This window comes from Lichenostomus cassidix, chromosome 2, assembly GCF_008360975.1.
Source record: "Lichenostomus cassidix isolate B80296 chromosome 2, HeHo_3.0, whole genome shotgun sequence".
In the NCBI taxonomy this organism is placed as follows: Eukaryota; Metazoa; Chordata; class Aves; order Passeriformes; family Meliphagidae; genus Lichenostomus; species Lichenostomus cassidix.
The window spans coordinates 51,029,644-51,047,466 of record NC_139482.1 but is presented as its reverse complement, the minus strand read 5'-3'; the positions used below and the strand labels follow the sequence as shown (position 1 = coordinate 51,047,466).

At 38.2% G+C, this 17,823-nt stretch overlaps 1 protein-coding gene across 6 annotated transcripts in view; it reads right to left on the bottom strand.

The window, feature by feature from the left end:
* Nucleotides 1-17,823, bottom strand: part of TPK1 (thiamin pyrophosphokinase 1) — a 301,751-nt gene that overhangs the window by 229,935 nt on the left and 53,993 nt on the right. For all 6 annotated transcript variants that reach the window (XM_085051533.1, XM_085051531.1, XM_085051528.1 and 3 more), the window contains exon 2: nucleotides 15,464-15,538. In XM_085051533.1, coding sequence (XP_084907659.1) covers nucleotides 15,464-15,538 — 75 coding nt within the window. The remainder of the gene's footprint in view (nucleotides 1-15,463; nucleotides 15,539-17,823) is intronic.

Genomic DNA, 17,823 nt, shown 5'->3' with positions numbered 1-17,823 from the left:
AGGATAAAGTAAATCTCCTTGTGTCTCCTCCCTTTCCCCAGAAGTGTGTCACCAGCTCCTACCACAGAACTCTCCTGTTACCTGAGGAAAGCAGCTAGCCCAATCGCTCTTAAAGAGGTAATTTATCCTGCTGCAAACCCAAATCATATTGATGTCTCATGTGATGAACTTGTGCTGGTGACAGAACAGAAGACCCAAAAGGCCCCTTGAAGCACCCATGGTTCATTTTGATAGAACAGAGCAGATTTCAGCCTGGTTTAAGCCATACTTCCCAAGCTTATGTGTCTCAATAAAACCACAAAGTTCAAGCACTGCCTCTGTCCTCCTTCATGCAAGGGAGATGATGTTTCCCTACTATTTAAAATTCTTCATCTAGCTGTCCTTTCACTACTACATTTGGACTATGTTCTGTAATTATGTTAGGTGCTTGTTTATTCAAAACACCCACCATCTCTCTAAAGCATGTCTTTGTAACAAGCTGCCAGCTTGTCTCTCTGTTCAGCTGATTCCCATTATCTGGCCTACCCGTCATCTGAATATATTTAGTCTCGCCCAAGTAGTTTTGATTATCAAGATTTTACTATGGTCTAATTAGTGACATTTTTATTACTAATTTGTCACTCAGACACTTTCAGTCACATTAAAAATTCCTGCCAGCTTCTCTGAAATTGCTGTGTGCTTGCAGACTTTTTCTTTTCACACAAGATCAGCTATGCATTTTTATTTTGCTGGATCTTTGGAGAACTTTTAAAGAAACACTTAGGAAAATAATTTTAAGTAGAAGGAGACTTTTGAGCACCACAAAGAGGATGAACAGTCCAAGGAAGTAGTATGTAGTACTTCACCTCTCAGACATAGATTTGAATATCATCAAGAAGGACATAAAAACCACTTGACATCTTTAGGTCCTTTTCATTTTATTTCTGATGGTATGGAAGTGGTTGAATCATGTCAGAGGGTGACACTTCCTCACATGCAACCCAGCAGTCAGCAACAATTCTGTGGTTGTTTCTAAGAGTTTTCCACATATGCTGCTGACTGTGCCATGTGAGTCCCTGAGGAGCTGCAAGATTAGGCCAAAAGAAGCAGTATGGGTGAGGCTGGACGTGGTGAAAGTCTGCCAAACTCTACCTGAAACCCAACCCTACACATCTGGAGTCAATAGAGACATCGGAACAAAACACTGTGTGTTTGTATCTCTGTCTTGATCTCTCATAATGTGTCTGTCCTTCCAACTGAATGGAAGATGAGCTTTGCACCCACGTATTCTATCACCCCTTGCTCAGGCTTACCAAATTCAGGCCGTATCACTGCATCTGCCTTCACCAAGTTCTGATGTTTTCAACCACTAGATTTAAATCCAAGGTGTAAGCCTTCCAGAACACCACTGACTGGTGAGGGGAGACAATTTCTGGAGATACGATACAAACGCTATTTTAAATTACTAACTCAATATTACACTAATTTTAAACAAAATAGGTGCTGGAATTTAGAATGCAGCCACACATTGCTTGCAAAGGATTAATAAACAATGGCAACATGCATCTTATAAAACATACTGCTTGTGCCTTTAACTGTTAATTACATAGATAGCTCCTATTATAAATAGTTCTGAAGCAATCCATTAACCAAATGGCTTTTAGCAAATCAGAATTTATTGCTCTTTTATGAGCTACTTATAAAAATGTAACTTTCAGATAAAGAATGTGAAACAGCTGAAGCAGTTGACCATATCTGTTTTCCATTAGAGCATCTTTGAAGGTGGGGTGAGGGAGGGAAGAAATAAAGTGTCTTATTAATGCTGTATAGACAGCTCATCCTATTGGAAACTTTTGCCTTCTCCTAAGGAAGGACAACTCTCACATGGACTTCACTGCACTGGAGAGTGATGAGGTCTATAAGCAAGGGCAGTGAAGGCATATCACTTCTTTCTGAAACAGTGACTGAAGTCAAGGAAACAACTACTTTTGACATGAGTAGGAACAGGACTTCTGTCTCAAGTGCCTATGGCTGCATATAAAAGCTGATGCTGCAAAATATCTGAATAAATACCTTGGTATTATACATTAGTTTATTAATTTCTCGTGAATCTTCTGAAAACAATTAAAATTCTGAGTGAGACAAATGTAATTTATTTTCAGCCCAATTTACCAGTATTTGTTTATATTTCTGAAGATTTTGTCAAGGCTGCAGCCTGTGCATTCAGAGGCTGTCCACAGCCTTTTTTCTAGGAGCATAGGAGAGGGTTAACTTTCAAACGTGTCAATAAAATCCATTTCACAAGTCTTACAGCCTAAATAATATCAGTGGGCAATGAACTGGAATTCACACTCATTTGGAACTTTAATAGATTAAACTCCAACAGAAAGTTAGCAGATAAAAAACGTTGAGATTGAAAAATGGCTCCTAACATTCAGGATTCATTTTACTGCATTCCTCCAAAGATTACTTATCCAAGCAAAGTGTTACTTGGGAAGGTGTTGCTGTTTGGGGTTTGTCTGGATGAGCTTTTTTGTGGAAACCTGAAACTCTACCATCTTGCAAGTTTGTGATTTATTCTCCTACACAAACTGACATCCAGAATGGTATGCCAGCTCCTCATCCACAGCCCATTGTAGTTTAAGGAGATAGGCATTGAGCCAAGATTTAATGAAGTCACAGAAAAGCTAACCAATGGTTACAAGACTTGCAGTTTTTGCCAACAAAGGCTCAAAGATTTATCACCTCTATTTTCTAAACATAAATCATACAAGAAAAGAAGATGACCACAAAGCCATAAACAACCTTCATAGCTGATGAAGGCTTTTGGCCTCTTGCTTTATCACACTCAAACACTCTATGTAAGTCTTGAAACCATAAACTTTGATGTTCATCACTACTTGAACAGATCTCAACAACCACCGTGCACAAAAAGAAGACTCATGATATATGGATACTCACACTTTAGCATGACAGGATCTCTTCCCAACTTTCATTTGCTAATGAGGAAAAAAAAGTCTGGGAATCTCAATTAGATAAGCATGTTTTTTTCACATGATTTGAGTAGGATTTTCCAAAGAATTGAAGGCGATGAAACTTGCCAATTTTAAATGGCACAACTTCTCTAGGCTACTTTGAAAAAGCACTCCTTATGCTTATTTATGCTTGGGTATATTGTAACTTCCACAATTCTCTTGGAATGCCCAAATGTTGCATATTCTCCATGAAAATACAGTGTGTCAACCTTCACATTCAGCTTCTCTCTCAGCTGCTTCTAGCATGGATTCAGAATGCTTTTTCTAAACAAAATACACCTGTGCTACAGCATTACCAATAGACTGACACAACATCCTGAACAAACAGTTGCTTTAGTACAAGTAAATGAATGGGTGGTTTTTAGTCCTTAGTGGACCCTAGCGCAATTTGTTTATTTTAGCACTATATTTCAAATGCTGAGTGAACAGAAGATATCCCAGAAGCACTCATGTCATCACAGTATTGCTTGTTCAGAACATGTATGTTTCAAACTTGAATATGGTGCCAGATGCTCCTTTCCACTGCTTCCGTCAGTATCTGGAAAAATTTGGCATTTTAGAAATATTACAGGCAGGGTATGTACTTGCAGTATGATTTGAAACACAATTCTAATTCTGGTGATGAATCCCAAACAGAAAATGAAGTATGACATGAGGACCAGAAATACCTCTAGACTTAGAAAAATTTCTTAAGTGACATATAAACACACGTGGCTTAAACGATCACTCATTCATGTTCAGAGAGAAGAGTTCTTCCACAGAGAAATCACGGACGGATTCAGTGCCCTCATGCAAATCAATGTCCCACTTTCACATCCTACTATTTCTAGATTCGCTGGGGCAAGACCAACAGCTCCTAAGTGACTGTAGAAAAATAAATCCCTGTACTCCCAAGGGAGCACAGACTCAAATGACTTTTGACCTCTTCACATGGAGAGGTTTCCCAAGCCAAAGCTCAAAATTCTTCAATCTGTATCAGAGTGGTTTTTACTCTAATGAGAGCATTATTTCTTACCTTTCTCTAATCCTAAAGACTTCAGCATGAAATTATCAAATCCACTGATATCTCCTATTTCCTAGGGTCTAAAAATGACTTCTAACTCCCATCTGAATGTCTACAGCGGCTCTGCCCTCTCAGTAAGTAAAAAGGAACATCCACACAAGCTCCTCTTTTGCAGGTTCAGCAACTGAGTCTATGAGTGAAGAAAAACACATCATAAGGTCCTCTTCAGACCACAATACTAATTCATGGGAAACAGTGATATTCTTCTTCTATAATACAATGCTAGGAAAAGTATCACAAACAAACTAGGACTAAGAAGATGAATAGGCTTAGAACACTCCTAAATCACTCCAAACAAAACCTTTTATTGCTTATTTTTGGCAGTGCATTCAGTTTGCAGGCAATGATTGTGCCATTCTTCTGGGAAGACCTAGGAAGGAGCTGGATACTTCTTTACTGCAAACACAACATCTAAAATATAAACTTGTTGGCCTGAAGTGTCTTCAAGATCCTTTTTCTCAACTTTTATGTCTAGTAATATGGATTATCAACTACAGCATCCTGCACTACCTTGATAAAGAAGCGGCCTAGACAGTTTGATGCTACTGCATCAGCAAGGACAAAGGTTCAGTGTGCAGTTATTCACGCTATTTTAAGCAGTCCCAGTGGGATAATATAGCACACTCACAAAAGAAAAAAACCACACACACACACCAAAAAAAGCCAAACAAAAACCCCCAAAACCTCCCCAAAAAATCCTCCCCCCCAAAAGCCTGCTAAGACTTGCAGCAGACTTCAACAAATTTTGCACACCTATAAATTTAATATCTAAATGAGAACAGCAGCAGGATGCACTTGCAACATAAAAGAAAACTCTTTTAGTAAAGATTTATTATGCTAATAACACTAGAGTCTACCTATTGTCCCACGCATTTTAAAAAAGGACACTGCATATGTATATTCAAATTGCCAGAGATGAACAGTGGGTCACAAACAAAACTTAAAATGTTGAACTGTGTCAGCCAAATTGATAGTGCATTTATTATTTCCACCCTTTCTTATGCATTTTGGCATAGTCAGTTCTGCTGCCAAAGCATTTCTAGAAGGTGAATATAAAGGATATCAAGCACTATAATCACTGAATGCAATATGAGGGATGCATTAACACTCACTCAAATCTACAGATCTAAAGAAAAAGCAATAAAATTAAATGCATGATTTGGAAGTAATCTTAAACACTAAACTGATCCTAAATTCACCCAGGAAAGCAGACTTTACAAATCATTGCCAAGAGCATTAGCAATCTCCCTCCCAGACAAAAGGTCAGCTTTGGATGCCTTGTTAATATGTACCTGGGTTTTACAAAGTCCTAATGAGAATGTTGCTCTGTGACAAAGGTGCACAGGCCTACAGAAAAAGAGGTGGTCAAGGAAAACAACAACCACAGGATGTTCAGAATTAGATGACAGCTTTGCAGTCTCCAGAGACTTAACCTTATTGTCCTTCTGTCACTAAATAGAGAAGGAAAGTTTGATGTGGCTAATGGGAAAGACTTGAGAGTAGAAGACAACACTGAGATTAAACAGAGCAGACTAACTATAGACTCCAGCTACCACAGAAATTAATTACCTCTTGTTTTTGCAGTACAATGGCCAAGGAAATAGAAGAGAAAATAACTTGAAATCTTGGTTCCTATTCAGGCCTCCACACATCCCCAATTTTAGGTACATAGCAGATATATTTAAATTTCTGTGGAGATCCAGAAGACAATTCAGATCTCTGTCCATTGACTCAGGAAAATACTCACATCAACTTAGGAAACTAATAAACTTTGGCTAAATATCCCAGGTTAAGAGAGATGTATCTGGAGGACCCAGTGCATTACTACTTAAGCAACTTTAAACCTTATCAGTGTGAGATTTAGTGGACATTTACTATGTCTCATGCACCCTTTTACGCTTTCTCCTCTTCAGAAAGCTGAGGGAAAGACAGATTCACAAATATAAGTAAAAAAAAAGAAAGGGAAACTGTGACTTTTGCCAAACAGTTGGTAAGATCACAGTTATTTATATTATAACACCACCAAGGACAATATATAGACAAATTGGAAGAATCAGTCTACTTCCTTAATATTCCCAGGAATTAAAACTGGCTACAATCCCTCTTGTCCTGATCTTTCTTTTTTTTTTCCTAAAAATGATGGATTATACAGTAATGTTCTATGCACTTGGGCATGTTCCACATCCCCCTCTCTCTGTTCTTTGCTCACTCTCTGTTCCCACCGTAACTTCTAGAACAGTTATTCAACCTTGGAAAACAAATAAAAAAGCAGAGTCTCTGAGTCTCTGCCTAAGCAGGGAAGTGGAATGAATCAAAACAGACAGTTCTGTGAGATATTCAGAGGGTTCAACCTGCTCAAAGTTCTTTGTAAGACTACTACTGCTGACAGAACCTTCTTCCGACGGTCTAAAGCCTCTCCTGCAATGTAAACACACCTTTTGATACTCTAGATATTTTTACATATATCTGTAAAAATGATTACACAGCTCAGTCAAACAGAGTTGACATATGATCTATGTCATGCTAAGGGCGATTCATTTGGCAATGACCAAATGCTGTGACTTCTTCAGCAGAGTTTGCTGATATTAATCACTTTCTCTAGAAACCTCATCAGCAGTCGTGTTCCAGATCTGTAATTACTGCACATCTTTCTAGCAATGAAAAGATTTATGTCTGAATGACCACAGATGCTTGCTCCTTCAAATGCAGCATCCATCACAGAGGACACAATTTTCCACATTTACTTAACACTGGGATAGGAAAAAAATCTGAAAAAATTAGAGAGAAATAATTTTTACATTACTTTTGTGATACATGCTTACCTAGAAAAGTCCTCTGACTTCCAAAATTCTTGAAGTCTGGAAGGTTTTAGAGAAAGAGAAAGTATACTGCACTGCTGCTTTGTAAAGGTTTATTCATAGTCATGCTCTGTGCAAGGAATAAGGGACTTAATATTTATCCTCCTAGGAATAGAAGGTGTAATTCTCATTCCCTTTATCTTGGATTAGCTGTCAAGACAGTAAGTGGACTGTTCAAACATTCAGTGCTTTTAGTGGTTTTCAATCAAGATGAAACATAGGCCAAGCTGTTAAGATGTGCTGCATGACTGCATGTCTCAGCTGCTGAGTGCTCAGCTTCTCTCCCAATCCTGTATGAGTAAAAGGGAAGGTTAGGAAACCAGAGTCCATTTAAGATGGCAATTTAGACATCCAAAACCAGAAGACAATCAAAATCTCTTACTTCTGGTATGATTTGAGCCAGACAATGCACTTACCTCACTTCTGCTTTGTACCTCAAAGGACTTCAGTCCAGTGGACCCACCTTAAGTCCTTACTAAAACATGAGCTGTGTTGTTAATAGCCACAATACTTGATCCACTTCTATGTGCTAGATTTTTGGCTAACATCTAACCAATTATGCATTAAAAAAATAATCCTACTATGCTCTTTTCTAAATGTAAATGCATAGATTATTTTTAGTAACACATTTATATAATGCTGAAATCTAACAAAACAGTCTACTGTACGAAAGAGAAGAGACAATGAGTAGAGCAGAAAACATAGCTATTTTCTGACTTGCATGAATTTACAGTTCAGTTTTAGTACTTGATAATGTAGGTGAACACAAGACAGTGTGTAAACCATTCAAATGAGAAAACCAGCAATGCAACATCTGTATTCTCAAAGTACTGATGTCCCTTCAGGAACTGAATACAATGAAGGATGCACACTCCATCAGTCAAGTAGCTTATAAACACTAGCATAGTTTCAACATATTACAGAAGAGTTAAACTGTTCACTGGCTGAATTCATAATTGCAATCACAGTAATAAAGTAATCAAAACTTTTAAAATTCAAAATCTGGAAATAAAACATGACTCAGGCAAATCAAAAAGACAAGATCCACTTTTAAAAAGCGATCACCATTTGAAATAAACACTGGATCAAGGTGAGCCATTTGTACCACTATGGGCTTCTTGGGATTTTTTTTCTTTTTTTCCAATTTTTTTTTCCTTCTTATTAAAAAAGGGTTTTCTGCCCTAAGGCAACACTGGAGTAAGAGAAAAAGGAAGACTATAACATGATGGTTTGATCCAAAGGCCATCACAACCAGTGAGAAGACTCTGACACCTGCAATCCTAGATAATATCCATATTTTACAAGACCTTACACTTCACCCTAGTAGTGGATTCATGCTAAGTTCTAGCTATGAAAGTAATACTTTTGCCCTGTAGTGACTCCCAGAGAAACAATCTTTTTAAATGCTTTTCATGGTGTAGCTTGAGGCAGTGAAAATCCAAGAGTTCCTTTTATGGGATTAAGAACCTGCTTTTTTCTGTCACGGGTCTTACTTATGCTAACCTCATGCATGTCACCTCTGCTCCCTGGGTTCATTCCCAGGACCATTGCTCTTCTCGAATCACTAACAAAATGAGCCATGAATCATCTTTTTTTATATTGCCTTATGCTTCTCTTTCTGCTTGGGGTGCTCCAAAGCACTCTCCTGACAATATTTTCCAAAGCTCCTTCTTTCAACAGTCCTCTGGGAAACATCATGGTAACCAGATATATAGCACGATGCTATCAAAGGCTTCTATACAACAAATCTTGTGACAATGGAACTCCCCTAATGGGATTTGCATCCTGGCTTCATAGAAAAAGCAGTGTAATGATCTATTTTTAACTTGTGCTGTAATCATCTGTTATGCTTCTCACTAGTACTTCAAAGTAATTCTATATTGCTCTGTAACTCTGAACTCCAGCTCAGCAGGGTTTAGTTTTTCAAAGCATCACAGAGGGGAATCTTAATTACTCTTTTCTTTTTTTTCTATTTTTCAAACAAAATCTCAAATCCATTAAACAAATAAAAATCCTTTTAAATCTCAGAATTTCCTGCTGCTGGACTTGCAGAGAGCTAAAATCAACAACAAAAAATATGCAGCCTACTATGTTTCAAACTTTATCTAGAGACCTCATTCAGTCACAGCATCTACTATGGGGAGGGGAACTTGAACTTGAGGTGCAAAAGGCCTGAAAGATCAGCTCTGTACTCAGCTTTTTAAATAACTATCTAAAAATTCACAAAAGTTAATGAAACCTATCTTTTAAATTGTCCACACACCTAGGCCACATCTCTCAAGAGCCCAAATTCTGAACCAGAAAGGCACTAACAATATATATGTCACTAACAGGATAATTTTACCATATTTCTGGAGTTTTAAGCTTGGTTTTCTAAAGATAAATTTAAGTTTCCAGTTCACCATTGAAAATCTGGTAAACATGAAGCCTATACAGTGAGTCACAGGCAAAACATAATCTACAAAAACTCTCTTCCCAAAATCCCTGCTAGTGCAAACTACTGCACATCCTAAAATCCAGATCCCACTTTGCATCTTGAGTCCTATGTCCAGTTTTGTCTCATCTCATTTCAAGAAAGACATTGAGGTGCTGGAGCATGTCCAGAAAAGGGCTGCAAGGCTGGTGAAGGGTCTGAAACACAAATCCTATGAGGAGAAGCTGAGAGAGCTGGGAGTGTTTAGCCTGGAGAAAAGGAGGCTCAGGGGAGACCTTATCACTCCCTACAACTGCCTGAAAGGAGGGTGTAGGCAGGTGGGGATCAGCCTCTTCTCCCTGGTAACAAGTGACAGGATGAGAGGATGTAGCCACAGACTGCTCCAGGGAAGGTTCAGGCTGGACATCAGAAGGAATTTCTTCATGGAAAGGGTTTTTAAACATTGGAATGGGGTGGCTGTGGAAGTGATGAAGTCACAATCCCTGGAGATGTTCAAGAAACAACTGGATATGGCACACAGTGCCATGTGCCAGGTGACGATCAATCAAAGGCTGGACTCAATGATCTTGGAGGTCTTTTCCAAACGATTCTGTGATTCAATTCCAAGCTTAAAGCATGGTGCTAGCCAGCCCTAGAGAGGGTCAGATTTTCTTGTTCCTAAAGTATATAATAGATTCCCAACCCTTAAGAACACTTGAAATAACTTCTCTCAGACTCATGTAGTTGAAGGATCTAATTCATTGCATGCAATCCAACAACAGGCACATCACCATAACAAAACGTTTAAATCTAAATTAAGTGGCACAGAACATCAAATTCAAGTTATCCAATACAAACTAGAAATTATATTCCTGTTTTTACTCAAATGTGGAAAAATGAACTTCATATTGACATTTCAGGAATCTAATAGAACAGAGTCCCTCTGTTCTCAGGGGAGAACAGAGTAGTTTAGCTGAGGCCAGCAGTAAGAGTTACTGCTAGTCTGGATGCCTGCTGGAAAGTGCAATAAAGCATACAAGTCCATGTGACATCCCAATCACCATTTTTATGAACATTTTCCTATTTATTAATAGTAGCTGCTCTGAATTCCCTCAAGTTTATGCCAACTGCCAGTTCTGGGTCCAGTACAAATCTGAGATACATTACAAGTAAGTTCAGCTAGAAATGAAAATAAAAGGTGAGAAAAAAGCTCACCATATGCCAACAAGGCAAGTTCATTGATGACAGGTAAAAGGGCAAGTGAATGGCTGCACATACCAATAATTCTGGAAGTGTAGGTGAGTTCAACCCCTAAAGACAATGAGGAAAAGGTATCAATCACAGAGAAGAAAAAAATAACACCAAGGAAAGTCAGATTATTTCCCCTCCTCTTATTAAAGTACAATATCCTTTTTTTCTACTCTGAGACATTAAAACTGTTCCAACTAATCTGTTACCTTCCCCTCTGCATATCTGAACTGATACTGAAACTTTGTATGGCCACTTGTATCTTATTTCCCTTTCTACATAGCTCTTGGACCCCAACTGGAGACATTTAAAGTATTAGTCACCAATTATATTGCAAAGTCACGTGGAACAGAAAACATATGGGAGCATGTGGCATTAAAATACAAATGCCTCTGAAATTGGTGATATAAACTAGCACATTTCCTGACTTGGTTATTTAGTAAGAAAAGGTATTTTGTAATGCACAGTCACCTCTAGGTGCTAACCAACCATTCATTAGCAGCATTTTCACCAAACAGTAGGCTGGCCTTGACAGGAAAGTTGCCTGACATTCACGATAAGATTTAGAATCAAACAGCTGCTTTGATTGTTGCAATATGGGTATTGATAGAGATGGAAAATTGCAAAAAACTCAGTTTATGGATAAGCTAGCACAATAGAAATAGTCTAAGAAAATACCATTTACATGAAGACAATTTAACAGAGTTTGGATTTGACTCACTACACTGCTGCTGTAGAAGAATGCTTTCTCTTATCTCAGTATATAGACCCCCCCATAAAATATAGTGCTGAACTCTCCAGGATAAGCAAATTTCCTCTTTCTAGAGCTCCTTCATTTTCATGATCTACAGGGTGTCATAAAAAGCCTATACAGTATGCACATGAAGTGGCTCTCATGCTGTCTCCAGAGCAGCATAGAAGGACAGAGCTTGACCCAAAGTTTCTTCACTGGAAAGAATGGTCCAAGAAAGAGACTATTTAGGGCTGCACACCTGAAGGAGAGACATTTTTTGCAGCCTGGTTTCAGAGATGTCTCTCTCCTTCCTATCTACTTGTCCAACATTAAACATACCTCCCACAAGTCAGGTTTCAGTCAGCCCGTTCCAAAAGGTTGTTGGTAGTTTATTCTAATACTTTAGCCAAGGACTTTTGGTAGTATGAATGGCTAATATTCAAAGTAGTTCAACAAGTTTTGTTTGATTAAAAGCTTTCATGGAAAGTGTGTATTTGTATAAGAAATCACAACTCTTTTGAGGAAGACACAGTGGCCAAAGTATCACAACCATTGTGAGAACTAAAAAAGACCCGTAGACACATTTTCTTACTGTAAAGCACAACTTCCTCAGATTGCTGCAGAATGTTGCCATTACACTCTGACTTTTAAAATAATAATCGTATTTCCCAGAGCATAAATCCTTGCTCTTTACAGCTGTCATTGTCAACATTTAAGAATGGAAAGTACTCTGCAATGTACAGCCATTGAACATCCTATCATAAAGCAGGGACATGAAGACAATTCTGGATCCTTTGAGTAGCTTGTTGCGGTAATGTTTTCAGAAAAAAGAAATAATTTTCAGATCCTGAACTTAAGACAATTTCACTGAGATGACTTCTCAGCACTGCAATAATTCTGCCTCTTCCCTAGAGAGACATCAAAAAACCAGAGCACTTGCAATCACTAGACATAGCTGAAATTCTTGGCATAAGTAAGTCATTGCATTTCTGATTAAAGAGATTTTAAAGAGCAGAATCAAAGTCTCAGGAACTTTCATTTACTCCCCAGAAAGCCCATTCTGTTTTCAGCCACTAAAACCTGGGCTTCTGTACTTTTCAAACTTAACATAAAGACAGCTTCAGACTTTCAACTCACAGTCAGTTCTGTGAAAGATATATTTACATTTTAAATCACTTGCAAAGTAGCCCTAGAGACTAACTCAAACTGGATTTTTTCACAATCATTTTTTTAAATTAAACAGGATTCAAAACAGGAGCTAGAAACTCTCCAAAAGCAGGAATTTAGGATGTGTAACAGTGTTGTTAAGGTAAGGCCCGCTGGATCCAGTCTTCCTTATAGAAAACTCACAGACAGAAAAATGTGCCACTCTGAGAAAAGCAGAGCCCTGACTCTTCCACGTGTTTTCCACATTATCTATTCCCCTTTACTAACCTATTCTCTTTAATTTCTCTTGCCTTTTGGTTTGTCCCCTTCTCACTATATGGAACCCAACATATCCTTCATGGAATGAAAGTGTTTTCTGAAACATGAAAACCAGTGTTTTCTGCCATATTAGTCTTCATCCTGCTTTTGCTAACTATCCCTTCTCCAGCATTTCATCCATCCTGCCTTTAGGACTGCACTAATACCACATGACTGCATCACACACCAAACAAGTGACCATATTTTAGATTAATTTACTACAGTAATGATATATAATACACTAAAATCATATAGTCTTTAGCTTGTATCACTTCCCTATTGTCACTTATTCAGCTTGTATGGCAAGAATGGTAAAAGATGTCCCCTGAAAGTGATGAAATCTGATTTCAGTGTCCTTCACAAAGCACAGGGAAGGAAGTTCATGCAAACTTGTACACACTGAAATAGTTCTTTTTAAAGTATGTCAGTAAAAATAGATTTCATACACATGTGTAATAAGACAAAGGTTAATTAGCTGCAACCACTTTTTCTTGAGGTCAAGAAGAGTTACACCTGGGATGATTTTAGCCTAGAATAGCCACTTATTTATGTGATTTTTTTTTTTTAAGTTAGGACATATCACATCACACCATTTTTACTTGACACTAAACTGACAGGGCTAATGAAAGAAGTTTATTTTGACAGGACATTGACTACTTGCAAATAACGTCTCAGCATTCTGTACTCAGTGTAACACCCAAGATTCCTGTAACTCAGAGAAGCGAGACGCTATTTTATCTTCTTTTTCCTTTGCATTTTTCTCTCCCTTTCCCCAACAGTTTGTGTAGCTGGCAATTTTCTGTGGTTTAACAGCCCTAATATTTCTTTCCCATCTCTCCTTTATGAGATCTCAAGCATATACACCTGGTCATCAGGCACTGTTCCTAAGGGTGATTCTTTCAGAACTTCTTTCAGTTCACATACCAAACCCACCCCCAGGATCTTCTAGTCTTGCAAGAGTCTCTGTGTTAAAGCTCCTTGAAGGTTAATGACACCTAAAGTAGTCCACTAGTAGCATAAGCCAGGCATTACCAAAACCTTGTCCTGGTTTACTGAAGCTGAGATGCTTTGAAGAAAAGCATTTCATGTTTACCATGGAACCTCCTCCATCTGTCATTTTACTTACAAAACATCCACCTCTTTGTTAAAGTAATCTACCAGCAAAAGTCTTAGTAGCTTAATTAGGACTTCTGCTCCTCTCATGAACTCTATGGAAAGCTATTTACAGCACCACTAATCACTGTCCACACAGTTAAGAGAACAGGAACATGCTGAGGTAATTTCGAACAAGACAGTTTTTGGTCTACTTGATTTTACTCAACTTCTTCTTTCAACCCTTTACAGAAGCACTACAGTTAAAGGCTTATTAGCGTTACAGTAAGAAGCACTCTTCGCACAAGGTTTGACGAAAAGAGGAAGACTTAAAATTCCAAAGGACAGACAAAAAAGAGCCTGATCAACAGAATACAGCACAAAAGCAACACATGTAAGTTACTACAAGACAGTAAATACTGCCATTCAGAAACTGTGCATGTCTGATTTACTGGCTCTTTTTTTAACCCCAATCCTCAAAACAGGAAAGGTGGGACAGAGAAATAAGATCAAATACTTCACCTTTTTTTCTTCTCTACTTAACACAAAGCAGGTATTTCATTGTATCTTTTGAAATGAAAAAATATGTAGAATAACATTTATAAAATAATTGGACACCCTTCCACTGAGCACTTCTTACTTTCTTGCTGATTATGCAAATGAGAATGAGTCTGTTTGGGGTACAGCACTTGTTCAGATGCTTTGAATCTTGTACAATTCTCTTCTTTTTTTTATCGCTCCTCTGGCTATATAGGTGCCAAATTTGGGTTTACTGGAATGAAGTGCTATGAATACATCCTGCTCACTTCATCCCTTATTCCAATTCCTTTTAACTGTACAGCTACCCCTGCCAGTCCTTACGCCTATGGTGCAACCAAATAGGTCTATCTGCTCCAGTCAGTTAAGAGGAATCTCTCTGCAAGGTTCCTATCCTGGGAATAAGTTAGAGACAGCTCCTGTGGCTTTTCAGAAAGCTTCTGAAGCACTACATTCCTGCAAGGAGGAATTAATAGCTCCAAGCTTGTAAAGATTTACATATCTCCACAAAATGTCAGTAAATCTGAAGCTATCATACCAGAGATGATGATTAGCACTGTGTATATTTAACAAAGGGGTAGTGAAATCTGATTTGCATATTTCTGACAAGCACGCAAATTCCCCACCGCTTTCACAACTTAATATCTACACGGTTCATTTTATTTTGATTAAATTTAACACATTTCACTGATGACCTTCAAAGAAATGCTCACTTCTAGATTCTTAAATGCACCATTGATCTGCTACACTTTGTCAGCAAAACAATGATCATTCCTAAGATGCCTCTGAAAAGCTACAGTCTTACACAGATCAGTCCACAAAGCCCACTGACGTATGCAATGCAGGGATGCAGAATTAGCATAATCAGCTCATTTGCTGCATTCAGTAACAAGGGACATACTCTGCCAATTCACACCCTCACCAGAAGGTTGCTCTAGTAAAGAGGAAATTGCTACACTGCAATTCAACAGGCATGAAGTACATTAGCTGGGTAACAGCTAAGAAAATAAGCAAATGAAGATGTATGTAAGTTATTATTACCTCTGCTCCACAGACAATGAAAATGACCTCTGTTGAAAGGCTGGTTCAGAATCAGAAGGCAAAACTTCAGGTTCCCTGTAAGATAAATGTTGATTCTCATTAGCAAGAATATTGATTTTTGTCCTTTTTTAAATTTTCTTTTTGCCAGATTAATTTTAGTCCAACAACCTCAGAGTAACTCCACTAATTTCCTTACTTCTTAGGTTTTACCACTGTCAGATTGAGGAGCTGTCAGAACTTCATAAGATACTTTTTACTTGGTAGGGTTTTGCTAAATGTTTAATTTATAAATGACTTTTACATACTGAAGGCCATCCTCAACAGGACCCCACATCTATACAGCTCTCTCATTTAATCTCCCACTCGCTGCTGCTGCCTGGATGCAGCAATTACTGATATGAGCTTCACCCTGGTCTCGGTTAATGGGGAAGGCTGGAGGAGACTCCATACAAAGATGTCTCTAACCTACATCCAATATTCCACCCTCCTGGAGATGCAGAGCTCTTACTGCCATCAGTGGCTTCTGCACCTATGTTTTCATATCATATAGAAGCTCTAATTGTGGTAGGTACTTTACAAATAAATCACGAAAGGCCACGACCCAGGAACTTAAAATCAAAAGCTAGTAAAAGCAAAAGTGTACTTTAGCCTGTGTTATCTACGTGATACTGCAGACTAAAAATCTCAGTGGATTTACCAGCCCAACTTGATTGAGCCCATAAAGCCTTCTCCCCCTGCAAAACATACATTGTGAAGGTCGATAATAAACCTACAGATAGAAAAGCCTTAAAAGAAAAGAAAGGATTTATGATATGACACACTTTGAATTCAAAGAGTAAATATGTAAATCTTTTGACGGCTGTCTGCGGTGGGATTTGTGTTATTTCACTTCCTAATTATCTGGCCAATCATATAGGAATACAAGTTTCCCCTGGAGCTTGATATCCTTAGGCAATCAAGTTAATGAATATTATTCAGTCATGTGAAGCCACTGTAATTGAAAAAAGAAAACCTCTATCACTAGCAAGTCTTTTGAGAAGATCCGCTATAGCAGGAGAAGAAGCCAGTGGCTTAAGGCATGTGATGTTATCAAGGCAAATACAGCTGGTCAAAGTCCTGAACTTGAAGGAACATCTAGGGATGGGAGTTGGGAGGGGTGGTCTTTAAAATAATTAATTAAATGCATGGCTAGGAGAATGAAGTGAAAGTTAACACACTGGGATACCACCATTATGCATCTTCTGCACATTTCCATTTGAGTGATTTAGGGTTTCCCTCCCCAGTGACTCATTCGATGCCTCCGTTTCCTAAAACAGAAGCAACAGTATTGGCCTCTTCATAACTATCAAGAGAAACATAAATGAAGACCTAGATGTTTTTTGCTCCACTAAGAAGTCTACCTGATTATCATAGCTACCTTCTGCCTGGTGCTTTTAAATACCTTCCCTCATGTTTTCTGCTTCCATCTTCATTGACATGGTCCTCACTTGAATTTAATTCATGTATATGTAGGGGAATAAATTTTCATAGGGAATAAATGGAGAGGTGGATGGACCAGGTAAACAGAGGAAAGTGAGAAAAACCTTTTTCTTTGTGTAGTCTAAACAGTTTTGCCTTGTCCTTGAACTTCAAGAGAAAGGTATAAAACAATACATTCAAACTAAGTGCCAATTTCCAGCTGCCTCACAAAATGGGACCTCAGCAGCAGATCTCCTAATGATTGTTAAGTGAGAAAGGCTGCCAACTCCTTGTATTGAACATAATCATGTAGTGATGCCCTCCATTGAAAAGAGCCAGCAAATACCACAGGCTCATTTAACTGATACGATAATATAAAAAGACATGGGTGCTGTAAGCCTATTCTTGCTGGTGAATCACAAAAGGCATTCCTGTGTCTTTTTAAACCCTTAAGCCATATCAGCATATGAAAACAGCCATAGAGTCCACCTTTTTGTGCACATCAGGAGTACTCTTGTTATATATATTAGGGTACATTTTTGAAGCCAAGACCTGGCTGTAGGTGTCTACATTGAGATTTCAGAGGCTGATTTCCAGAGATGACACTTCCAAGAGCTTCCAGTGAGGCCTGTAAGAGCAACACGTTCAGTTGTTGCAAAGAAGCCAAGAAGTAGATGCCCCCAGAACACACAATTAGGAGACAGGGGGTTATGTGTTTTGAGCTGTTTGTTGTTTGGTTTTTTTAAAGTACAGTTACGGGTTGAAAAAGTGGAGAAATGGAAATTATTGTTTCACCTGCTTTTAGAAAATTGAATATTCCAGTAATTTCAAACCAGTCATTTCATACAATTAATGCATGACAAAATGCTATGATTAATGCTGCCAAAATGAGCCTAAATGTC